This window comes from Rhagoletis zephyria, unplaced genomic scaffold, assembly GCF_001687245.7.
Source record: "Rhagoletis zephyria isolate East Lansing unplaced genomic scaffold, Rhagoletis_zephyria_1.1 Rzeph_scaffold_02224, whole genome shotgun sequence".
NCBI lineage: Eukaryota > Metazoa > Arthropoda > Insecta > Diptera > Tephritidae > Rhagoletis > Rhagoletis zephyria.
In genome coordinates this window covers 56,188-84,041 of record NW_016159308.1, presented here as the reverse complement: position 1 = coordinate 84,041, position 27,854 = coordinate 56,188, and the positions used below count along the sequence as shown (strand labels likewise).

The 27,854-nt window shown below is 36.6% G+C and overlaps 1 protein-coding gene across 1 annotated transcript in view; it reads right to left on the bottom strand.

Annotated features, from left to right (window-relative positions):
- Nucleotides 1–533: 533 nt before the first annotated feature.
- LOC108366311 (segmentation protein cap'n'collar-like) overlaps nt 534–27,854 on the bottom strand; it is a gene marked incomplete at its 3' end in the record, with an annotated part of 54,525 nt that continues 27,204 nt past the window's right edge. Inside the window, exons 4-5 of the mRNA XM_017620658.1 lie at nt 4,035–4,114; nt 534–1,007 (exon numbers count right to left, since the gene is read on the bottom strand). Of these exons, the coding sequence (XP_017476147.1) occupies nt 534–1,007; nt 4,035–4,114 (554 nt within the window). The remainder of the gene's footprint in view (nt 1,008–4,034; nt 4,115–27,854) is intronic.

Below are 27,854 nucleotides of genomic sequence, written 5' to 3'. Positions count from 1 at the left end.
TGANTTTCGCCAAAATGAAAATTAATTAATTAATTAATTTTTTTTAACACAAAAATTCATTGCCGGAGAAAAATTTTTGATTTTTATGGTGAAAGCACTCTAAAAGTAATTTAATCAAAAGCAGACCACTTGAAATACTTTAGAAAATGAGTATAAGGAATAAAAAAAATACCCAACGCCAACCTTACTTGCACCTGAAAAATTCTGTATGTAATTCATTTTGTTTCTTTTTTCAGTTCTTTTGGTTTCTTTGTACATGTTTTTTAACCTTTCAATTGTCTTATTAATATAATGCAGCACATACTCTCCAATCGTTTTTTAGCTGACGTCGATTGCATCAAGTTCCTCAGAGAAAAAAAAACTACACACACTCCTACAAACGTACAAGTATGCATATGTATATAAGTTTGTACATGCGTCTTCAATTCACCCTCTATCCCGCAACCTGCGCGCTATTCGTCGAAACATACTAACTACATATGTATATCATGCGACCATCTTTGGTGCACATCTTTTCCCCCTTTTCCACTTACCTGATGATGACCATGATGGAAACCGGTCGCCTGACGATGGAATGCACTATTCGCTCCGCCGCCAACATAAGTCTGCATGCCGGCACCACGTTGATGTGGATGGTGATGGAATGGCGATGGTGTTGCTGCAGCTGATTGTAACATTATATTGAAATCGGCTAGTTCCTCACGTGCTTCGTCATCTAAATCGAAAAGTGGCGATGGCAACGAATTGACTTCGATCTCCGATAGCGATAGATCGAAATCGTCAATGTAACCTTCTTCTTCGGCGTTGTTGTGCTCTTTGACCTTGGTGCCGTCAGTTTTGGCAGAAGAGTCCTTATCGAAATCCTCGTCTTTGTCGTTGTCTACGCGTGCGCTGTTGCTAACAATTAACTCTTCTTCACCAGTTTCGGATTTGGGTTTGTCGTTGTTAGTTTTATTATTCTTTGCAGCCGCTGCTTTCGATGTTGAAGCGATGGAATCGTTGTTGGACTACGGAGGAGACGAATAAGAAATGAAACTATATAAATGTAATACAAACTAAATTATCAAATACTTAAATACATATAAGAATTTTGGCCTTGTTTTTCAAAAATCTTTATTTTTATAAGTTTCTTAGTGGAAGATTGGAAAAAAGCTAATAATGTACTCAAGAAAATACTCTAAAAAATTTTCAAATAAAAATTAATGATCCTCAATACAGTACATGTAAAAGAACCTGGCGCACAGTGCAACGCGTGTGGCCAAAAATAGTAACAAATTATAGTGGTAAGTTTAGTAGTATTTTTTTGAGGACTGATCATAAATACTCTAATTAAAAGGGGGCTGAAAGTGGCTTTCACAATTTCCTCTTTTTAATATAAAAATTTGCTTCAAGAATTTAAAAAAAATAATATTTTACTTGAATAAAAGTTCGCTTGTTTTCGACAAACTTATTTTATTATTATTTTTTTTATACCGTTGGAAATAATATATTTATATTAGAAATAAGGTTGAATATGACACTACTTCGAAAAGAGTAGATATATAGTATATAAATCATTTCATCTCAAACATAAGTGTGTATTGTGGGTCCGGAAGTAGACTACATATAATAATATCTTAAACAATGAGGATGTGGAAAGTATGCACTGATTTGATTTCAATGCAATTCCGCGTATTATGAAGGTTAGCACCATATTTCATTGAAATCAGACCAAATTTAACTTGTTAAACCACATTTAATGTGGGTGGTGGGCTTGCCTGAGGACCAATCTTCCCTATATTTTAGATTTATGTGTTTACAGGTGAAATACATATACAAGACGAATCTAATCAAAATCACACATTGTCTTTCCTAAGTGAAAGTAGACCATATACAAAATTTCATCGAAATTGGGCCTTATTTACCATTTTTGTCCGAAGCATATATGGGGACGTTACACTGTGGGGCGGTGCCATGTTTTAAAACAGTGGGCGTATTTATTAAAATAGCAGTTGTACGTCCAACTAAGGTCATGGTCAACTTATGGTATTTGAATTTCAAAATATTGAAATCTTTTTGGGTAAGTTATAAGCTTCCCGAAGTGTCGCAGTTTTGGTGTTTTCACCCTTGATATATATAAATAAAACACTGGCATATACATACATAGATTATCTTGTGTTACTCTTAATAACAGTGAAGATAATGGGAAAGGCTTCTTTACTTTTATAGTCATCTTATGGGTTTGCAGACCAGTCACATCTCTGGGTTCAAATACCCGACTCTCATTTAAATAAACGGCAACCCTATTTACTCGTTCTGCCTTGAGATTCATGACACGGTGGAAGACTTTTTGTGCATTTGCCACGTCTTTGCTGATATTAAGTGCATGTGTAAAGGAGTTCTTACACGATATGTATTTGCATCTGTAAATGTGACTTTTTCAATACATATGTAATTGCGTATGTCTGTCAAATTCAGTCTTTATTTAACTTTTTAAAAATACGATCTTTGAAAACGAAATAAAGTAACCTAAGATGATTCTTATCTGTGTGTCAGATGAAAATAGAAACATTTCTATTTCGTATGTACGTGCATATGCTTTGTACAGAAACAAATCTAATTTGCCTTTACACGATATGTTGGTATTTCCATATGTAAAAAGCGGCATGTACACATGCAAAAACATATCGTGTAAGAACACCTTAAGTGAGAGACGAGCTTATTCAATTTATACGTAAAGCGTGCAGGTTTAAAAAAGGGACGTCAGTGGCAAAAGTACATCCACGTTTTTCTCCAAGTCCTCAAAACATCGTAGAAGAAAGACCTGAATAACTTTATTTAAAAATGAGAAAACTCAAGTTTTGGAAAGGACGAATTTCGAATAAGAGAAAAAAATCTTAAAAAAATGTTTGGGCTGAACATATAGCAGACGGCCCCACTATCTCTCATTTATATATATAATTGCTGCCATTATTTCATATTTTCATCATTGATTCATTTTAAATATGTTTTCTCGAATACAATAAATTATTAATTTTGCTAAACAAGTATATTGTATTACTCAACTGAAAATAACACTTAATTTGACAGTTGTCAGCTGAAAAAGTTTGAATGAGATATAGAACTCGAGATCAGTGAGCCTTAACACATAGCACGTTTAATGGTTGGAAAATTTCCCTTATTTCTAGAGAAATTGACAGCCTACTCGAAAGCTGTCAACTCTCAAGGTTTTAACGTAAAATTCTTGACTAGCGTGTCTGGATCCCTTATCAGTAGCATTTAAAAAAATCTTATTTTTAAAAAAATCTACAGTCCATCTGACAGCTGCCAACTTTCAAAGTTTTAATTTGACATAAAATTCGTGACTAGCGTGCCTAAAACCAAACCCGCGGTATTTTCAAAAAGTTTTTCTTATTTTTAGAGGAATTGGCAGCTGTCAATGTCAACTGTCAAACTATAAATTTTATGGCAAATTCGGATTAAGCATTATATTAATACTACGATCCAGCAGTTTTATTATAATCGTAATTTTTCGCGTAAAACATGCAACCTTACGAAACATTTGTAGGAATAGAAGTTTGTGGAGCTAATTGCCATTTTTTCGCAGCTGATTTACGATGTATCGATGCATCGACCATTTATGCATCTACTTATTAGAAGAATTTCGATGCATCGAAAATATCGATCTTTTGATTCGGTTTTCCCGACAACCCTAGTTTAAAACATATTAAAGAAAAAGCTATACAATAGACGGTACATTTCAGTGCAGAGGACCAAATTACTTGGTTTCCCGAGGTAGTTGGATAGTTACTGACCGTATTACTTCGGCATGACAAATGTTTGCTGTGCGGATTTCACTTTTCTTCGAATAGCTTGCTTCTAAAAACAGTTGATTTTTGAGTTAATGAATTTTTGAAAATATAGAAGCCGATAAAGACATACCTAAGAGAAGTTTTTTTTTTCACTGTATAACCTTTGGAACATTCTTAAACATTGATTGTTTACTATTTAAATTATTTACGAACTTTTTCACTTCACTTAACTATTAAACTCACTTCGTTATTTTCGTTTCCGAATTCAGCCAATTGTAATACGTCGTTAAGAATTTCGTCCAGAGGCAAACGGATAAACTCACCTGAAAAGCAGAAAAGAAAAATTTTAGTATCAGTTAGTATGTATGTAAATAATAAAGGAGCAACGACTTCAGAGTTTTTATACAAGCCACATCGAATTGCAGCCGAATACTGAATCAAAAAAACTCTGAAAATTATAACCTACAAAAATGTATTTATGTATAAAAAAAAAAGGATTGGATACTTATTTAAGTACCACCTTTAATCTAGAAATACAAAATATCTTCCCAGTACGGAAAGAAACCAGTTTAAATGTCGATGATCAACTAGTTTTTTACCCCCCACAACTAGTTGAACATCTCATTTTCTTCCCTGGAACGAACTGTTGGCTTTAACAGGGCAATGTCCTAGGCATCACTCAATTATCCGACTCTATCAAAAGTGCAAGCATTTGATTTATCTCAATAAGGCTGCTAGGTGATTATGCATCAATTTTAAGTTAGTTGCTGCATAAGTAGAAATAAACAAATTTTTCTGAGGTAATGGGTTGAGCTACGCCGTACTGCGTTCTGTCTCCGAGAGATACTTGAAAATGGCAAAATTAATGGTTTGTCACGCAGAAGTGCAAGTTGGAAATTGGAATTTTTGCGCACTTCTTGATACATTTTCAAACCGATTTCTTAGTATGCAGATTTGTTGTTGTCAAATTTTAGATTAATAAAGTGCAAGTTTTTAGTTGCTATTTTTGCAAAACGTTCAGAAATGCCACGCTGTAAAGAAAGAAATCATATCGGCCAAATTTCCGTTTTATGGTTATCTAAACAAGCGATAAAAGGGCGGACCTCAGTCTGCAAGATCGAGAGACCACAAAAAATTGCAATTTGCCAGGCTAGGCATATTGGAGGGTCTCTAAATGCCAATAAACTTTGGTTCCAAATCAAAAATTACTGTTTTATCAACACAAAGCAAGTGACTGGACATTATGTAAGACATGGGAACAAGTTATTGCAGCACAAAGATAAAGAGGAGAGAGCCTGCTTTGACATCCAGAAATTTTTTTTTTTTTCAGAAACGCATTTTTACTAAGAAAAAACATTGGATTAGTATTATTTTGAAGCGGGAATTTACAAGTTCTTTATAAACGACCACATTATTCCACCAAAATTTAATATCAATTAGGGCACGGCCCAAAATTTGTTAACTCTGAGGATAAAATTAAACACTTTAAGTCGGAATATTAGTTCAAGTGATGTGTACCTGCATCAGGGATACGCCTAACGTCCCAAAATATTTAAACTATTAGGTTTGTACGTGTACATTTAATGATGTAGGGCCGTATTACGCCTTAGGGAGTAAGAACTGTGGTAAAATCGATGGTAAAAAGAAAAATGACAACAAATGAGCATTTTCAAAGAATTTTGCAACTTCTGAGGATATTTTTCGCAGGCAATTCGCAATTTTAACAGTACAATGATCAAAAATATCCTCCGAAACTGGGGCCAAATAGGTATAAATCTTAAGTTTTTATAATCATNCGCCGTATTACGCCGTAGGGAGTAAGAACTGTGGTAAAATCGATGGTAAAAAGAAAAATGACAACAAATGAGCATTTTCAAAGAATTTTGCAACTTCTGAGGATATTTTTCGCAGGCAATTCGCAATTTTAACAGTACAATGATCAAAAATATCCTCCGAAACTGGGGCCAAATAGGTATAAATCTTAAGTTTTTATAATCATGGAGTGACCTGCGTAAAGCCCTGAATTTATTCAACAGAAAACTTATGGAATTGTTTGAAAATGCCACTGTTCAATTGCGAAAATTCACCCAATCGCATGCAAGACCTTGGGCATGGCGTTGAGGAAAACCGGTGCGCGTTCTCAAGAGATTTCGTCTAAAACCTGTGCGAAAGTATCCCAAGATGACCATAAAAGCTAAAATATTCAAATTGGTTATGGCCAAGTTATTAAAAGTCAAGCAAATGGTAAAATTTTCTNTTATTAAAAGTCAAGCAAATGGTAAAATATTCTGTCGGGTGCAAAACTGGAACAATCTAGTTGCTACGTTTTTTTTTGCAATTTTCTTCTTTATCTGCTTGCATTAATTATTGTTTTTATGGCCTTCTGATGAAATAAACATTGGAAATGTGAATTCCGAAACTAGATTACAAAAAAGTCTTCATATATTGCGAATATATTGCAAGAAAATTCACATTATGTATTACTGTTCCGGTTTTGCTCTTCAGTGTAAATACTTAAATAAAATCGTGAAAACGTCGGGTATACATATTTTTGACGCTGACTGTATATATATCGCATGTTTGTTGCAAGAGGGTCATAAATTATGACTCATAATAAAAAATAATAATATTTGATTTAATTAGAAGCAAATGTGTGTTTGTAAACTGTAAATTTTAAAGCTATTTTTTTCTTTTACATTATGACACTTTTGCAGCAAAGGTACAATATGTTCTTGTTGGTATGCTATGAGGTTAACAATGTCACATCACCGCATTCCACAATATTCAAGAATGTATTATATAAATAAACGGTTTAAGCAAAAATTATGTAGGTAAATCTTGCACAAAATATACCGTCGATCGCACACTTCAGGCTACGAAAGACTTACGTATTTTGTTAAAAGCACAAACGTACATTTCATCAAGAAGAACCCTTCTTGGAAATCACTTGAATTGCTCATTTAATATTTGGCCTTTAACAAAATAAACAATTAAAGGAAATCTAAAAAGGAGTCAAGACACACAAAAATGAATGTAAATGCAAACATGTAAATATTTTGATTGACAGAGCTGGAAGATGATTACGTGCTTGGAGGGAGCAAAAAGGCTGAGCAGAGCAACGAATTTATGCCCAAGAGAGCGATCAATTTTATAGTAAAATTGATGTTGTAAAACACCTCTGGCAGTGCTACAGTCAGTATTTTGATAACAAAATAATGCATATTTGTATAAAATATTTAACTTGTGTAAAAATTCATTTCTGCACCAAATCAAGGAAAGAAAACAAAAATCCAAATTGTTTTTGTTTACTATGAAAATCGTTGTGGGAATACAGTGCTATTGTACTTTAACTACATACATGGTCATATCTAAAAAGTAAATATGCACGGATATAACGCCCAGTAGTGGCTACCGTTTGCAACGGGCAAGAAACGACGAAACGGCACATAGTCAAAGAAGAATGCGGCTTGGGAAAATAGCATCGAAAATTAAAACACCTTGAGCGGTGGCACAGCACGAATCCCAGATGAATTAATTTAGACTCTTAGCAGAGTTGCATGAATATACGAGTATATCTATAAACAGAAGGAAGCACGGTCGGGCAGACGGACGGTAGAACCATTACTTTGGCAGACTAACAGTCTCTTTTAACGTTACTAGGTAAATAATATTTAAGATACATATATTTAAAATAAAAACTGCTGCTTGCGCCATCAAACACATCATTAATCATAAAAATGCACATTTCAGATAAAAAAATAAAAAAAAAATACAAAAGCACAAATGTGTACGGAATAGAGGTTTACGCCGACAGGCTTTGCGGCGGCGGCGTGGTCAACTTCAAAAAGAATCGGCGGCGGCGGCGACGCCGGCGCGTCTGCATACGCCGGCGTTACTGCCCATAAGGTAGATTCCAAAGAGCCATAAGGCTACTAATCTTATCATGTCATATCGTCAACATTAGGCACTCGCCATTCCAATTCAGATTATAATTCTATTTAATTCATTCATTGAATTAGTTTTCAATTTAAAATACGTTAATCCCTACTTGAATTAAAATGTTGAGTGTCTGGCGCTAATGGCGAACAGAAGAAGGTCTGAGGTATATACATACATACTCACATGGCTCTCTATGTTCTCTACAGATCCGTATGTAATATTTAAATTTAAAGAAAAAAATAAAATAAAAACAATAATCTTATCAACCGTTATCTTAAGTTACGGAGTTCTTACGATTTTTGGCGGATTAAATATTAAAAACAAGGTTGATCTACTTTTTTCCAAAAGTTTAACCCATCAACTCGAACCAGAACGGGCTCTTTTGACCCACTGTTTAAAAAAAATGACTTATAGATGGTTAAAATTTCCACTAAAATATTAAGCGCCAAATTTTTCCGAGGAGAACCGAATGTAATGAAAAATAATACTAATTTTTACAACAAAGGGGGAACCTTAACCGTGTGTAGAAAACATTGCGATGCGAGCAGGGCTTCGGAGCAAAGGTTCTCCGCTCTTGCGTCACTCCCGCTCCCCATCAAAAAACTTTTTTATTTATTTATTTACATATCGAGCCCTAACCGCCAAAACCGTAGGCGACTTTTTGTAATTTAAGTAAATTTATTAACTGAACTTTTTTTTATTTTTTATTGAGCTTGAGGCCGTTATTACTGAAAACTTTTTTGGAAAAACACCAATAAAAATATTTCAAAATAAATCGTTACTAGGCCAGAAAATAACAAAAACAAAGTATTGAAAATTTTTTCTAAGGAGCTAAAGAGCAATTATTTTGTTTAGCTCTTTGCTCCAGCTCCGCTCCAGCTAAAATCGAAGCATGGATGCGAGGAAGCAAAATCTTCCTGGGGTTTAACCACCACTAAGGAGTCCTAACGAAATTTTCACACGGCCACCTAGTACTTGTATACGTGTGTGGTAGTAGCCCATAATCAAATAGCTTACAAATGTAAAAATTAGCAAAAAGAATGTTCGCTTTTTATTGAAAGTCTGTTTAAAATATTAAAACAAAAAACAAATACACAGGAAACTCAACTTGTCTTTGTTTTATCTCCAATAATTGAGGAGTTAGATGCAATAAGGACGCTTCTGTTAAAACTGATTTCTGAGATATTGGCGTTAAAGTTTTTGATGTGTTTTAACTTTCTTGTTGTTGTAGTAAGTATATGTATAAAAAAATAGTATTGAAAATAATTGTCTACTGTGGAAAAAAATCGTTAGATTACCACTATTTGATCCTAATTTAACTGTAATAAACGCTTTCGATCGCAAATATGTTACCTATGTTTTTTGAGTTGCGCTATTTTTGGAAAAACAAAGGAGATCATATTCTTGTCCAGTAACCCAAATTATGACAAATAGAACTCCTTTAAAAATGCAATTTTCATTTCGTAAAATTGTGTTTTTATACGAGAAGTATATGAAATTTTGTACAAAATTCCTTAGGCGCCGAACGCCGCCGCCGCCGCCGCCGCGCCGATATTTTCGTAACTCGGCGGCGGCGCGTGAGAAATCACAAAAAACGGCGGCGGCGGCGGCGTGGCTCGGCGGCGTATACCTCTAGTACGGAAGCAGATGATGCAGCTCACTCTCACTCACACACACGTTCGCTAAGCCAACAAGCATTGACAGAATGCGATTATTATTTATGATAGCTAGGTATTTATGTACATAAATGCATATGAAAAATTAATAAATTTCTTTTGAATGGCCGGCCGGTCACTGCCTGCAGTAGGAAACCATTTTTCGCTAAATCATTGCAGCAACTTTTGTATCCATTACATATGTATTGTGTACGGCGAAATATGTATGTATCTACATGCTAGTTAGGCAGAAGGATAGCTGATTTATATGTAGCTTAACGGGAATATTTTTGGTGCATGGCTAAATGGTAAGTGCGGGAACTTGTGGAAATGCAAGTGCTTTTCCAAAGCATTTTCCTGTCAAATTCGAAAAGTGAAATTCCACATTATCATGTGAAGACCCAAAAAGTACTTCCTTCTAATTTGCGGAAATTAATTTTACAAAAAAAAAAACTTGCAAAATTTTTTGGGGAATTTTTGCGAAATAATAAAAAATTAGGAAAATATAAGGTATCACTTTCGGAATTTGAAAATTATTTTCGAAAACCAGTTTACAAACAAGCATGCTCATTAGACCGTACTACTACAAAAAAGCTTCGACGTGGGGTGTTGAGTTTAAGGTATTTTTGAAAGGCGATTTCGAATTAAATTTTTTTTGATTATTTTTTATTTGACCGTTATTTAAATTTTTCGGTGACACCTACAATCGATAAAAAAAAATTTAAGTATTTCTACTGGAAGAATTAAAATATCTAGTGCCTAAGCAAAAGTTTAATAAGTTATGGTGATAGGACCCTACTAGAGAAAAATTGGATACAGAACTCCCAGTAGCAGAGGGAGGTGTATCAATCTACACCGATGGTTCCAAGATACAAGAACAAGGTACCGGAGCCAGTCTCTACTCGAAACACCTGCAGATCCGCCGGTCCTTGTACCGAACTTTTTCAGTATCTTCCAAGCAGAGGTATAGTTTTTTACTTAGTAGTAAATGAAGTAGCACTGAAGACAATATAGCATCTAAAAGAGTGATTTCGAGAATTGATGGAAATGTCGCACCACGCTGGCGTCAATGAGCCGCATATCAACGTCACTCTACGCTAGGTCCCGGACATAGCAATATTGAAGGGAATGAGTTGGCAGTTGGGATGGTCAGATGAGGCTCACTACCACCGTTTAGTGATCACTTTAGAAAAAATGATGAATACACCGTGGCCGCGACTAATGAATTGTGCAACAAACGGATAACATGTGAGATCACAAGATTATTAAGGGCGCAGATTATTAGGAATAAGACGAGGGACGTACTGAAACTCAATAGGTCTGCAGTGAGAGTCCTTACTATAGCACCAATGCTTCAACGATGGCGAATACCAACAAGCACTATTTGCAGGAGCTGCCATGATGAGGATGAGGACGAATTAATTGTCGATAACCGTGTTTTGATGCTTCGGAACGAGAACGGGATAATTGAGGTGTTGAAAGGCAACAAAATCTATGGAAATAAATAAAATCAATTGACATTATTACCTTTTCAAAAGCGAAGTGAAATCCATTGCCATTATTGCTCTTTCAAACATTAAATTTGGCCTCTCATTTTTGAAATTCATTTTCAAATGTATTCTCAAAATAAAATCTTCTTAAATCTCTTTCGTATGACATTGTGATACACTGTATTTCAATAAACTGATCAACTAATTCGAATTTGATTGTTCTACCAAATGGCAACCCTCCAAGAATAAATCCCTTTCAAACCCATTTCGATGTATACCCATCTTTAAATAGTTCAACCAACTTAGTGGATAATTTGAATTTAACTTTTTAAAAACGTGGCAACTTTCTTCGAACATTCGAAATATTCAAACTAAAGATTTCTTAACATTCTTTTGTTTGACTACGGTATTTTTATATTTCATATACATACTTTTTGAATTAGTTAATTGAGTTAGCCCTTTCAAACAGGTGGCAGCCCCCTTCAAAAATATTTTCAAGCTTAGTCATTGTTAACTCTCCCTCCCCGGGCATTACGATACATATCTTAATTAACTGATAAATTAAGTGAAATTTTAATTTTCAAACATGTGGCAACATCGCTAAATACAGTTCAGAAATACAAATTTTTCAAAACCCCTTCGATTGATACCCATATTTTGATAATTCATTTAACTTATAAAATAATTTGAATTTAATTTTTTAAACAGGTTGCAACCTTCTTCAAATAACTCAAAAATACTCTTAGCGTTCAAACAAAAAACTTCTTTATACTCCTTTATTTGACATCCAACTTTTGATATTTCGTATAACTTGTGTATAAGTAAACTAAATTCGACAGTTCAAACAGGTGGCAGCCCTCTTCAAAATATTTTCAAACTACTGCTTTTTGAAACGCCTTTCGTTTGGCACCCATATGGTGATACATATTTCTCTTACCTAATATGATTTTTTAAACAGGTGGCAACCCTCCTATAGTTCAGCTAAGAAACAAAGCTTTTCAAAATCATTTCGCTTGATACCCAGTTTGTAATAATTGATTTATTTTGCTGAATAATTTGAATATAATTTTTTAAAAGGTGTCAACTCTTTTCTAAGAAGTAAAACCTTATAATTTTAATGCTCTCTTGCCCCAGGATTGTTCTATGCCGAAAAATATATGCCCGTTTTTTCCATAAAGAAAAATTAAAATTCGGACTTTACTACTTTACTTTTTTTCACATGCATTTTTGGGCCACCCTAATTTACATACATTTTACATAATATCGGTCTAACCATCTGCATTTTTCCAAACAGAGTATACGAATGCTTGGCAAAATATACATATGTATAAGAAACAAATGCGGTATGTATGAACATCTGTATGTATATTTTTATCAGAAAATTACTACTTAACATCGCTAAGCAAACAAAGCCGAAAAGAAGAAGAAAAAATTCGATGGAAAAAAATTTAGTGGGCGAAGCAAGACAGGTATGAAAGGCAGCCACGATTTTTCTTGGCGTACTTCCATTCTAAGCCAACACTTGAATAGGGGGTCAAAATTAGAATAAACATGCTTTGCTGACACGCTCTTCTCCTACCTAAAAAGTAGCCAATGTTTTGCTGACAAAAAACTTGTTGTAATAAAAAACCGAACAGCATATGCAAGAAATTGTTACTATGTACATCGTTTTATGTACTTATTTGTTGTAGTAGGTTATCTAAAGGCCAACTTAAACACCCTAAATCAAACAGCAGTTGGCTATTCTAATTTGTTCTTTTTGTTCTGCGCGCCCACCTTTATTTTGTTCTTTCACTTTTATACCTCTCGCTCTCTAACGCTCATCATAGCCATATTTTTCCAAGTGCTTTAGTATTTCTACCATAATTGTAGCTGTTATTTTAGGTCTTTTCACTTGATTATTCTGCTATTGCTATTGCTTTTATTTTATTACACTTTTTTTTTTGGTAACAATTCTTGAACATTTGTACAAATTGTGAGCAGTATTCAAAGTTTTTGTTTATTTTCCATTTACGTACAACAATTCTCTGTTCTCCCTCTGCAAGATGCACGTAAATATACGCATTGACACATATGTAGATACATACTACCTTTATGACAGAAGGTGTTCTAGCAATTGTGGCCTAAGAAAATATTATTCAATTTGTAGTTGGTTTTACTCACATACACACACACACACACACACACGCACACATGACAATCATGTACGGGTATGTATGCATGTGTTTATGCATTTCTGTATTGAATAAAATACTTAGTTTTTGGATAGTTTTTATATACAAACATATGTATGTACATATATTTGTCAGCNCAATCAAACAGCAGTTGGCTATTCTAATTTGTTCTTTTTGTTCTGCGCGCCCACCTTTATTTTCTTCTTTCACTTTTATACCTCTCGCTCACTAACGCTCATCATAGCCATATTTTTCCAAGTGCTTTAGTATTTCTACCATAATTGTAGCTGTTATTTTAGGTTTTTTCACTTGATTATTCTGCTATTGCTATTGCTTTTATTTTATTACACTTTTTTTTTTGGTAACAATTCTTGAACATTTGTACAAATTGTGAGCAGTATTCAAAGTTTTTGTTTATTTTCCATTTACGTACAACAATTCTCTGTTCTCCCTCTGCAAGATGCACGTAAATATACGCATTGACACATATGTAGATACATACTACCTTTATGACAGAAGGTGTTCTAGCAATTGTGGCCTAAGAAAATATTATTCAATTTGTAGTTGGTTTTACTCACATACACACACACACACACACACACGCACACATGACAATCATGTACGGGTATGTATGCATGTGTTTATGCATTTCTGTATTGAATAAAATACTTAGTTTTTGGATAGTTTTTATATACAAACATATGTATGTACATATATTTGTCAGCAGCAATTAGGAGCATTTGTTAGTTGACAGGGTTGATAGGCATGGATATGGACACATACTACAAATGTGCATACATACAAAGAATATAGTTTTGTCTGTCATTTGAAACGATTTTGTCTTTACTTCAGGGGGAAATAATAATGAAGATACTATCATACAATTTTAGTTCGCTCAAGTGGTTGCGAAATGAATAGTTGGCACTTATGCATATTGGCTTAAAATCGTTGAAATTAGAATTTAGTTGATCAAAATGTCGCGCCAAAAACTTATTTTNTTTTGGGTGCTACTCACATACACACACACACACACACATACACACACACACACACACACACATACACACACACACACACACACACACACACACACACACACACNCATGACAATCATGTACGGGTATGTATGCATGTGTTTATGCATTTCTGTATTGAATAAAATACTTAGTTTTTGGATAGTTTTTATATACAAACATATGTATGTACATATATTTGTCAGCAGCAATTAGGAGCATTTGTTAGTTGACAGGGTTGATAGGCATGGATATGGACACATACTACAAATGTGCATACATACAAAGAATATAGTTTTGTCTGTCATTTGAAACTATTTTGTCTTTACTTCAGGGGGAAATAATAATGAAGATACTATCATACAATTTTAGTTCGGTTAAGTGGTTGCGAAATGAATAGTTGGCACTTATGCATATTGGCTTAAAATCGTTGAAATTAGAATTTAGTTGATCAAAATGTCGCGCCAAAAACTTATTTTCTAACTAATTTTGCACATTTCAATTCGTTCTACATGCGGACTTTTCTGAGGCTAGCGGCATCGAAGATTCCATGGAATGGATGAAAGCTCTGCAAAGCGAAATATAGTCACTGTTGTTGAACAGAACGTGGGAGCTGGTTAATCTACCGCCTAACCGTAAAACAATAGCTTCGAAATGGGTTTATGTAAAGTCAGCATAGAGTTTCCATCAGGTCTGGATTTTGAAAAAATAAACAAGGTCAATGTGTCGAAAAATCGCGTTATTTGCAATATTTTAGAAGCTACAGCAAAGAAACAAAAGGTGATAGAACCTTCCCAGCTTAAATTAAAACTAGACCTCTCAACTACAGTCATTTGTTATATACATTTATTTGTTTTTATTGTATTTTATAAAAAATGAGGAAGAGTTGAATCAAATTTTTGCACGTTTATTATAGGTTAAAAAAAAAATGTCTTTGACGTTGGTTATTTGTGGTACACCAACTGTACATTATTTTCCATGATTCCAGAAAGTTATAAAAATTTTATAAAATTATTAGCACCAATAGCTGACCCTATATAAATAAGCCAAATAAGACACAAATGCTAGAGGAATTCTAGGAAATAAACTTAGTGTCTTGAATTTAGGCTCAGGGCCGACCTCTATAACAAAGAGTAGAGAGGAAGTTTTGGACATAACCCTGACTTCAGATATGTTTGCCCATCAAAATCAAGAGATGGAGAGTACTGAATGAAAAGTCTTATTCTGACCATCGATATATTGAATTCGAAATAGATCTTAAGATCCCCAAGTAAGGGAGTTCAGAAATGTAAGAAATACCTACTGAGGGTTTGCAATAATAAATTAAGGACTTTACTGCCAAAGATACCTCCCCGAGACTCCGCCACGCAGGGGGAACTTAATGGGTTGGTTAATCAGGTCACTAAAGCCATGAAAAGTTCTTTTTCAGCCGGATGTCCGGTTGTTCGATACAGGGAAAAACCAAACAACCTTGGTGGTCGAAACAATTATCCTTGTTACGTGAATCCAATAGGACAATGTTTAATAAGGCCAAAGCCACGAGAGCAACAGAGGACTAGGAAGCCTATAAGGCTGATTAGAAAGTATACAAAAAGCAGTTAGAACTGCGAAACGTAAATCCTGGCAAAGTTACTGCAAGAAGAATTCCGGCAAAGTCGCCATGCAACCTCGGCTACCTCAAGGGTCAAGGGAACTCATGGACCACGACGGGCGTGGAATCTTTAGGTATCCTCCTAGACCTCAACTTCCCTGGAAACAAGCCGGTGGAACCTAACGACCACACGAATGAAGGGGGGCTATTTGATCTGCGAGATCGACTGATTACTAGCGCGAAAATCGAATGGACTATGAAGACTTTTGGTCCTTAAAAGTTACCGAGATGGAATGCACCCGGTAGAGTTGCAGCAATCACGGGACATTACCTCTCCGTTCATTGTGGTTATTATAAGAAGCTGTCTTAACATGGGCTACATCCCGCTAGGCTGGAGAGAGACGACAGTCTCCTTCATACCCAAGGCAGGTAGGTCCTACCAATCCTAAGTATTTTAGACCCATCAGTCTTACGTCTTTCCTTCTCAAAATTTTAGAGAATGTAGTGGATGATTATGTACGGGGCGTGATACCAACAAGTAGGCTCTCTCCAGCGCAACATGCCTAAAAGAAAGGCAAATCTACGGAAACTGCCTTGCACTTGCTCGTCGGGCTGGTGGAAAAAGTTTATCAGATAAAGAGTATGCTCTATTCCCCTTTGCAGATATAGTACGCGCCTTTAACAACATTAATGCAAGCGCCTTAACGGGTGTCTTAGAAGAGCTTGGAGTTGACCACCAGAGCGATAACCGCTAAGCTTGGCAACACCACAATAAGCAGGAAGGTCTGTAGAGGTAACCCTCAGCGAGGGGTTCTCTTTCCTCTTCTCTGGAATTTGGCGGTGAACTCTCTGCTGGTGGCACCAGAGGGGGGTTGCCACGTCACAGCATATGCTGATGACCTGGCAATTGCCGTTAAAGACAAATACCCAAATACCCTAATGGAGATTTTGCGCTCTAACATGGCGACGCTTAGAAACTATACAGAGAGTACGGGACTCGGAATAAACCCCGAGAAAACCGAAGCAATTCTCTTTACAAAGAAACACAGTTTTCCCATAGTCTCCCTGCTAATCTTTATGGGTGTGGAGATATCTTTGAAGGAGAATGTTAAGTATCTAGGGCTCATATTAGATAGGAAACTTACATGGAAACCTAATATAAGGGAAAGTGTAAGGAAAGACAACGTTGCACTATAAACTTGCAAACAAGCGATCGGAATCAAGTAGTTGATACCTCGTACTAGACATTGGCTTTACATCTCGGTGATCAGGCCAGTACTCTTATATGGAATAACTGAAAAGGCAAGCTACCTAAAACTATTGAGTAAGGTCCAAAGAACAGCGTTTCTATGCATTTCAGGTGCCTTAAGGACTACCCCAAATAAAGAGCTAGAGGTGGTAACGAATTTGCCCGCTTTAAACCTGGTGGGTATATACGCGGCCGCCGATTCAGCGCTCAGACTAAAAAGTATGGCGCTATGGAAGGATAGGCGGTTCGGTCAGGCCTCCATACTTCACTCGCTGGGTAGTTACAACCAAGAAGTTGACTACTCCGCTCCTAAACCAATCTTCGATAGGATCTTTAAGACGAGCATCCCGTCAACAAGAGAATGGCAAACACCAAGATCATGGAGACGGGGAGAATTGAATTTTAACACAGATAGATCAAAGCTGGACAATAGGGTTGGCTACGGAGTTTTCTCTAAGGAACTAGGACTGAAACACTGCCATGTTCATCAGAGAGAAGTTTTAGCTATAAAGGAGGGTGCTGTATACCTTAGTACGAATGCCGTAACGAAGACTACGATTAATATTTTCTCGGATAGCCAGGCGACCATTAAATCAATGAACATGGTAATGCTGAGATCGAAGGTTGTGCAGGAATGTCTCGCAGCTCTAAAAATTATTAGCGCTGTGTTCAAGGTCAGCCTCATTTGGGTTCCGGGACACAGAGGTATTGAAGGAAACTGCAGCGCCCCCCTATGTGAAAACAGGGGCACTATTGGGATATCCATGGCAACCTGCAAATTAGAACTTCGAAATAGAATGATCCAAGAGGCCAACAGGTCATGGCTGGAGGAGGGCGTTTGTAGAACAACCAGGCTGCTTTGATCACAAATAGATAAGAAAAAGAGGAGAGAGTTGCTCAGCCTCTCAAGAGAGGATATTGCGAAGGTCGCCGCTGTGTAACCGGTCATTGGCTATTTAGCAGGCACTCTTTAAGACTAGGAATATTCTCCCACGAATATTGCAGAGATGAGGAAGAAAACGTAGAGTACTTCTTCTGTAGTTGCTCAGCTTTGGCCAAGAGGATAGCAGGCTTTTTAGTTAGGCTCTTCTTTAGCCCTCTTAAAACAACAAATTTTTATTTCTAGTATCCGCACTAGAGCAAGACTACAGAACTAGTTTGTTAGCATATTTGAATTAATGGTAATAATATCCCGCGATCCCGGGATTACCAACTTAAGATCCCGAAATCCCGGGATTCACAAAATTGTCTGGGATTGGTTGCCTTAGTGTGTGCCTTATTGGTGGACAAACGATCAAATTGAAATGTTTCAAGGTATTTTCAAGTGCACTTCAAATTCAACATAATTGCAACCAAAGCCAAAATAACAACAACAACAAATAATTAAGCCGCATAACTAAGCAATACATAATTATAAATATGAGCATTAAAATCAATTGGGTTATTGATATTCGAATTGATACGCACCTCAATTTCAAAGCCGCATATGCCGCAATTTTATTCACCAATAATTTAATCCACAAAAAAGGGTTGCGATGCGTCACAATTGTTGCGGCGTCGCAAAAATTTAGGTCCGCAGAAATGAAGATTTCGATTGCGCAATTTGCAGGACACAATGAAGTTTTGTTTATTTATGATTTTTTTGTGTGTGTGTTTTTTTTTGCAAATGCTTGCTTAGTGTTGTGACACCAATATGTTGCGCACAAAACCACAAACAACAAGATGCAGGTAACAAACACAAAGCGTTCAATACAGTTGACAATTGTGGGTCGACCAACACTTTGTTGTTCAACAGTTTGTTTGTCTGTGAATTTTTATTGTTTGCTTTTACAAAGGGTTTGTTGTGACAAATATTTTTTATTCACTTTGCTGCTGTAGGTTTTTTTGTAACTTGCGATTAACTTAGATGTTATTTAATAGATATCAATATTACACTTATTCTTGCGTCTGTGATTCACATAAGTTTATAAAGCTTTTACTTTTTATTTAAGCAAACAATATATGTATGTATATGGGGGTTCGGCCTAATATTGGCGCAGTAAATTTGAAATTATTCGGTTTACAACACACATGTACACACGTAATTTAGTGATTCGTCAAGAGGTTTTTATTACGGAAAGCAGTAGAATCTTTCGATTATTTCTGTGCTTCAAAAAGCTTTCATTGCCAAATTTTCTGAATTAAAAAGTTGCATTATGAGCTTTCACAGTGTATTTTACATACAATTCATCAATTTATTTATTCACAATTTTCAGCTGTACATATCAACATCAAAAACCGTCGCTTATTTTCGTGTGATGTTATTTCCGCGCTACGCAAGCTTACACTTTACACGCCCGAACACAAATGGTTCCTTGCAAGGATATTTTCTTGCATAAGAAGTCACACCATGACGCCCACGTTCACTAAAAGCACCGACTATTGCGTAAAAATCGCAGAACTAACACCACAGATAACAACGGTCCACAGGCTGTACCAACAAATATATATACACATATGTACATACATATGCATGTACGTATGATGGAATGGCGTCACTTCACTTTTCCTGACTGACTGCCTGAATTAAATTTTAGCGCCGGCAAATAACGTTCACTTGGCTAGTAGGTAGGTAGGTAGTTAACGCGTCCACCATCGACCGAAGTGCGTTCAAGTATAAAAATTTCAAATTGATTCTAAATAATTGGCCCGCAAATGGCGGCTCGAGATGGCGATGGAGTTGCATGAATGTATGTCCATGTGTATACACACACACACACACACCTGTAACAATAATAAATGATTGCTGCCAACGTCAGTGACAGTCGACGCCGCAAGATCTGCTGCTCAGCTTCAGTCAAAGCCAACGTCGCTGCTTGCAGCAGCTTCGGGTATCCAAACTCGAATTGGATATGTGTAAGCGAGAAAGAGCGAAAAACAGCTACTGCGCACATGCGCAATATAATAGAAAAGTTGGTTTAGCAAGGCCTAGCCAACACACACTGCCGCGGTTACAAATTCGCTTTTGCCTTTGCAGCTGCAGTGGTATGAAATAAAGGCGGAGCCTCATTGGCGTTCACTTGTTAACTGGTGTTGGTACAATTGTGTGTGCGAGTCTGTGGCAATACCGGTTCATGTGGAGGCACACACACATATTTATCGTATATCCAATNACCATTTGCTCGTGCAGAGCGCTTATTGTTAACTGGTGTTGGTACAATTGTGTGTGCGAGTCTGTGGCAATACCGGTTCATGTGGAGGCACACACACATATTTATCGTATATCCAATCCACAAGGTGGTGGTTGTGTTTGCGTGTGTATATGCATTATTGTTGGTTTCCATTTTCAATATGGATGCCGCCGCTGTGCATCCGCACTGGTGAACACGAAACTTGACTTGACTTCACAGTGGGAACAGGTTTTTTTTTGATAATTTCCTTAGATTGTAACAAGTTTCTTGCGACGTTTTGGTGGGTTTTGTTATATGTATCCCCAAATTCTGGTCGGTTTCTTTTTAGCTATTATACGTTTCTTTGTAGTTACTTCTGAAAAGTTATGTAGGTATGCAGCTAAATCTAATTTCCCCCTCTTTTTTTATAGCTCTATGATACATTCCGCTGCTTTTCATGCATGATTTTTGGTTTATTGGTAATTTAGAAACTGATCTAAAGAAGCTGTTTCACAATTATGTGTACATAGACCCCAACGCAAATGGAGCCTTTGTTGTAAAATCCTAGAAAAAAATTTGTTCAACTCTTATAAGCACCCGTTCAAGCCAGTAATATGAAATTCATTTTCGTTTTACTGCTACCTAGTACTAGCTATCTTGGAAGACTCTAAAATTGGAACCCGATGAACGCTTCCAAAATATAACTTTCGGGAAGAAACCACAGAACACACGAGATCTCTAGGTGTCCAGCATTCAGTAGGGGAACGCCCATGCTACTCAGTGAAGTTCAAAAGTCCAAAGGGGCAAAAAGGACTGCAAGATATTCTTTAACATTTCCTAACCTTCTGTTGCGCATGATGCAGTTAGGCAAATTGATGTGGGTTCTAAGTTCATTTTCAACTATGGGTACTTTGCACATCTAAGAAGCTTCAAGTTCACTGCGGCCCGAACCAATGACTGCTCACTGATGTTGAGTCCCTGCGAATCCTTCACTCGAATCGAAGGTGCAGGTGTCTTCGTCCAAAATTTTTGTTGTTGCGGTATTTTGCAAGCGAAGGTAACCGCCCTTCGCTTAGCCAAGCTACAATAAGGGGTTGCCGATTTCTTCCTCGATCACATGAGATCGGTTCGCTATCAAATTCAAGAAAATGGTGGGCTAAATGCGGTTTGCTTCTGGACGGCTCATCGAACGCTGAACAAAAACCTGGGAGTTCCCCGACAGCGGCCAAGGGAGCTCCATAAACTGAAAAAATCTCAACCCTCTTTAATGGCGGTAGTCCTAACCGACCATTGTCCAATCGGTATTCATACGGAAACGCTCGACATCAGCTCAAGCGCTCAATGCAACTGGAAGCAACAAAACAACTGTTCCTCAGCTGCCAGATTAAGGTTTAAACATTTTGGGCCTGCCTTGACAGATTTTACATGCACGAAAATACAAGTTTTAGGTTGAAAACCAGTTTTAGCAACGAAAACATGTTTTCGATTTCGGTCCGAACATGGTATTAGGCGTCACTGTTTCGTTACTTATTTGCTTTTTCTTTTGTATACTCTTCATCTCTTTATGACAACACAAAGTACAGTTTATTTAAACGTCTACATATGTATACGATGGTTCTTAAATATAGGAAGCAAATTTTTACATCAGATTTCCTAAGCCTCAGCCCCTTACGTCGATGCTACTATAGTAGAAGATATTACATATAAATTTTGGTCCCGATTGGACAACAATTGGATTACCCTATGAAGACGTCACTCCAATCGGGACCGAAATTTATATGTGCTTTCTGTGACCATGGTATTACCGATCGAGGGCACGAGACTGAAAGCAAATTGTTTATTTGATTTTAAGGACCACCCTCGACTTTAGTAGTATCGATTTTGGATATTAAACGAAAACAAATATTTTAAATTTTTTGAGTCTATAGAGGCATCTGATCCCTATGCGACACGCCTTAACCGTCTCCAATCTGTTAAGACAGAAAAAAATCAATCATTGGATTCTTAAGGATCACTCTAATGTACATAAATATGTAATTAAAAAGATGCAGAAATATACTCCGAGGTTTACCATTAGCGATCCAGGAATGTTAGCAAAAACTTTTTATTTTCCTTTGATTTTAGTGTTCGTCGGAAACTGGGCTTAATAGCAGGCCCTTCGGAATGGTAGTGCGCACTTCTAAAAAACACACCATAGCGGCGCAAAAGTTATCCGGACAAAAAAGGCGAATCTGCTTTAATGTGACGCACAAACGTGGAGGATGCCGAGATAAAATGGCTTTGGAGGCTTTCCAGAGAACTATTTTAGGCACGATCTATGGTTCTGTCCATCTGCGAGTAGTCTTGGAAAGTAAGAACAATGTTCATGAAAGAGTGAGGAAGGCCAATAATGCCCTATATGCATGCAAAAGAATGTTGGGTATCATTTGAAGTCAGTCAGCAGGGCACATTGGTGCTTCACAGCAATAGTCAGACCAATAATACTCTATGGCGCTTTTGTGTGTTTGAATGCCGTAAAACAGTCCTCATATCTCGAGCCAATGGAGAAGGTTCAGCGCTTCGAGACACTGTGCTTCACGGGAGCGTTAAGGTCTACTCCAACGGCTGCTCTACAAATAATCCTCGGTTTACCGCCCATTTACCTAATCGAGGAAAACCATGCTGCTAAATTTGCAGGTAGGTTGGCAGACATAGGAGAATCCAGACTACATGGCACCTTGCTTTAATTGGGAACGAAGATTTCGCACAAAGATTGAGGAGGGGGATGGCGCCCGGCATCAAAGGAATAGTTAACCAACTGCAAAACTGCAAAAATTAAAACAGCGAAACTAATCATACTCGCTTCTTGTTACTTACGCGGAATGTCCTGCTGGCTGCTCAGTAGGGTTGTCTAGTTTATAATGTTTAGCTCTCACCCACTAGGATTTGAAACAAATACCCGTATGTTTAGAACCGCCTCAAAAAACACTTTCTCAAAGAAGTGGTATAAAATACCTGAAAATAATATTTTGCATTTTTTGGGGGATCTATACAAATATTTGTATTAAAAAATGGTTAATTAAACAATTGGGTATTGTTATTGGAAGTCTGTAAATCCGATCGAAAAATATTGATTTTCAAGAATTCTAAATATCTTTTTTTTAACAAAAAAAAATACGGCTATTCTTCTTTCTTGTCCATTTAGATTTATGGAGAAAATGAGCAACAGCTTCAACAAAACAAAAAAAATTCCAAAAAATCCCAAAAATCAACGGTAAGTCTCAGTTACTTTAAACTTGCACTTTATTGCACTAAAATTACATACTCCAGAAAATTTTTTAAACATCATGTTAATAGCTCGAAATTTTTAAAAAAGTTTGTTGATTTTTTTTAAATGTTGCACAAAGATCGAAATTTGGTTTTATGTGATTTTTGTTAAAGAATATGTTATATCTTAATAAACAAATAAAATAAAATATTATGATAAATGGTCAAATCTTGTCAAGATGTGAGTGTCGGAAAGTTATGATAAGCACTATAGTATATGTACATAAGTATATGCGATGACCTACACCACACTCAAATAGGCAAACCAACATTTTAACCAACACATTTCAAGTGACTCCAGAAAAGATTGTTATTATTATTATTATTGTTGCTACTATGTCTGTGTTGTGCTTATGTTGCAACTTTCAACAGTGGTTATCGATTTCAAAAATATGTAAACCATAAAAATGCTCAAAGTTTTCGCTTGCTCGTTGTAAACCTATTCAAAGGTGTATGCATAGCATATTTGAGTAGTACTTGACCTAAAGATAGTAAAATATTAGTGCACATTAGTATTTTTTAACGATTCATTGCGATCATCATGATGCTTGCGCTTTTTAACAAAATACAAAAACAACATCAGCAGCAAGCACAACAACTTTGCCACTTTTCGGATATGAATTGCGATACAAGGTAGTGAAACGATGATGTTGCGTGGTCTCTGTAGCTGTTGTTGTTCATGTTAATGTGGCGTTAATTGTGGCATGGTGTTTTGGNCCTCTCTGTAGCTGTTGTTGTTGTTGCTGTTGTTGTTCATGTTAATGTGGCGTTAATTGTGGCATGGTGTTTTGGTAGCGGCATTTTGTAGTAAAGGCTGACAAGTGATTTCAATATTCATAAAATTCATATTCATTCATTAAAATCAGGCGAAATACTACGAGTTGACTAGAGAGTACTAGCTTATACATATATGTATATGTATACCGTTGTCGAAACACGACCAAAATAAAACGGGTGAATGAGTGGTGAATGACCCACAAAGCAGCCAAGCCAAGTGGCCACAATTCAATGAATTGCGAGCAACGAGCCAGCAGCAGCAGACACACACACACCTCTTTTTTTTCTAAAATTATAATAAATTTTTCAATTTACGCATGTTCATTGTTGACAACAAAACTATCATGTCACGCCTGCTCTTGCATCTGGCGGTGCGGAGCGTCCATCTGCCAGCACATAGTACAGCTGACTTTTATAATTTGCTGTTGGGCTAGCCACTCTTGGTGGTGAGAACGGGCTGAGTCAGCGTTGGAAGACGTTTGGTTAAGTTTAACAATTAATTGTTGTAATCGACTATGCATAAAATTTTTTTAAAAACTCTCAAGAATGCGAATTGTTTATTTACATTCTAAATTTGATTCTTCTTGGTGTTAAATAGGCATTTAATATTTAATTAATCAACAAAAAAGTTCGCAGTTTAAAGAATTATTACATAGGAAGAAATGAAATGACTTTAGGGTGAAGCTAAATGGACCTTCTGGCAACACTGGGTTTCACTCGCATCGACTAGCCAATGCGCAATCGCAAGATCCTTCAGGACTAGGGTGGATTGGGGCGGTCAAGGCAGCTTCTTACACTGCTTGAGAGTTCTAACAGGCCGTCATGCGACTGATATTCAGGCGTTAAGATTAGGAATATAACGTGATCGCCCCTGTAGCAACTGCCAGGATGATGAGGTGGAATCACTTTAACACTTTCTATTAGACTGCCAAGCCTTTGTGAGACTAGGGTTGAAACATTTTGGCTAGAAAGTTTATGTAGCTTCACAAAGGACAATATCTTAAATGTCTAAGTACGTCCCTTAGCTGGGACACAAAGAAGATGTTAAGTGACTAGGTTAAAGGCTTAAAAAACGGCTGAAAAAATCCAAAATTGGGAGACACTAACACCTGAGCTGATTTGTAGCTATATATTTACATAGATATGTACAATATGTATATATTTTTCTATATCGTCATAGACATTTTGAAGGTCTTCACAGTTTGGTTTCCTATTGTTATAAATTAGGTACTATTCTTACAATAGCGCCAATGATGACACCGCTTGTGTTGTTGATGACGATGTTGTTTTTGCATAAAACTACTTGGCTATGATAGCTCATTTCAATTCTTGCACCCCAGCAAGCAGATGACCCACACCCGCATAAACGAAAAGAATCCAAAAAGAGCAAGGTGAAACACGTTATTTTTTTCACTGACTTAATTTTTATAAAAAAAAAAAAAAAAAANGTGATAGCTCATTTCAATTCTTGCACCCCAGCAAGCAGATGACCCACACCCGCTTAAACGAAAAGAATCCAAAAAGAGCAAAGTGAAACAAACAATTTTATTTTTTTAACTGACTCTTCATTTTTCCAAAAAAAAAAAACTAAATCATTCAGTGTTACGTATACAAATGCAACTCATTAAAAACCGAGCGTACTCATCATTACAAAGTAGAAAATTTGCAAATGGTGAATGAACCAACAACATGAGCAGAACAAGCATTTGAGTTGAGTGGATTTAAAACGATTTGTAAACAAATTGCTATAAGTGGAACCACCAGTCGACATTCCAACAAGTGTTGCACAGCAAAAACAAAAACAAAAAAATGCGCATCAAAGCACTGAACGACAAGGCCAGCATCCCCATAAAGCGAAACGTCAAAGTGTTAACGGATTTTCCCTTTCAACTACAGCCGCAAAGCAGCAAATGAATTCAATAATTATTAGAGGCTTTCAACGCTTGTTTGAAAGCTTGGCTTTCAATTCAACCATTCGCTGCCGGAAATTACTCTTTTTGCGGCAGCAGGCTCCGACTAGCCGGCCCATCAGCAATAAATGGCACTGCAACAACACTATTGCGCCGCCGCCGCCGCCACGCCATATCGGGCAGCCATTCCGAAATTGTAGCCGGCATTTTGTGATTGTTACTCGTTCATTTGCTTTGTTGCAGCCGCCGCCATGTATTGGCAACTGGTGTGCGCGAGACTGAGCCGACCAACATTTCGAGTAAATTGAGTTGTAATTATGCCGCGCAGGCGTATTTTGAATAGCAAAAGGCAAACTTTTTGAAAGGCGACTAACACAAACAACGCGCAAGAGTACAAACATTTTTTTTGTTTGTGTCTCATAGCAACTCGTTGAATTGCCACAAATTTAGCTTGATCAATCGCCCGCCAACAGCTAGCTAAGGCATTGTTATATCTATGTACTTATAAGCACAATTTTGTTGCTACTTTTCGTTGATGGCGTAGATGATGATGATAACGCCAATTTTTGAACAAAATCCCAAACTACGACGCAATTGTAGTGCGTTAGTTAGCTTACTGACTGTTGAAATGTATGAATTAGTTGTTGTTGGTTTTGTCTAGCCTACGGTGCATTGGCCCATTAAGTTTTATTTGTTTCAAATGCATGGCAGGCAATTGAAATTTCATTTTATAACTGTTCAATGGGTTTCTTTTTCAAATTCGCTTAATTTATATAATTAGCTTAATTAAAATTGATTTGGTAACGAAACAATTTGAAATTGAAAATTTTGTAATTGCACTTGAAAGGGTTTGTACATACATATGTATGTAGATGGATAGCCCATGCGTGTTTGCATTAATATTTAAAATTTTCAATATACATATGTAAAATTTAGTTCATAATATGTATGGTCTGATGTTTCGTTTGGGGAATAACGAACAACTTTGGTGCTTATTTATAATTACCTTAAATGGAAATACTTGTCGTACGTACTTAAGTGGGCATGTCAATTGCCTTCGCATTTTTGCTCGCTTCTGAGCAGGATATGACGGAAGTCGTAATTACACATTACAACGGACTAAACGAAAATATTTTTCTTAAATCCATTTTCAAATTTATACATACGTATCTATTATTAATTATACCTTTCATGAGCATGAAGTGGTTTTAAAACTTTGCACTACGGCTAAAATAAGCACTTTCTGCGTCCAAAAATCAACCAATGCAGATAGGCGCTTAAAATCTTGTACACATGCTCCTGAGAATCTTAAACAACGGTGGTTTGAAGATCAGCGAAATCGACTTTTAACCACACCCACCGTCGTCCATATACCGTGTGACCCAAACCACGCGTCCACCCCTTATAAAATGGAGGAAAATGTTTTTATTGGATAACGGAAAATTATGAACTACCAAGCGGGCGATGCTCTATGTTTTGGTCGTATTACCGTTTGCCGGTTTCGACGGGAAGTGGGTTAAACATACCGGAAGTCCATTCCAGAGAAACGTTTCTGATAAAAGGTTCGTTCGCGTAGCTGTTAATTGTTCATGTTTAACCAAAACTTACAAGTTTTTGCGTTCGCGTACGCAAAAAACTTGCAAAGTAGGGGAAATTGAGAGAGCAAAGTGACATTTCATTTTGAGGGGAAGCTGCTGGTTTCTGTTGGAAAAATTTTTGCCAACAGCAATTTGCCAACAGGAAAACAGCTGATCAAAAACAGCTGGTTGGCATTTACGCAAATCACAAAATTGAATTTGATGGTTTGGAA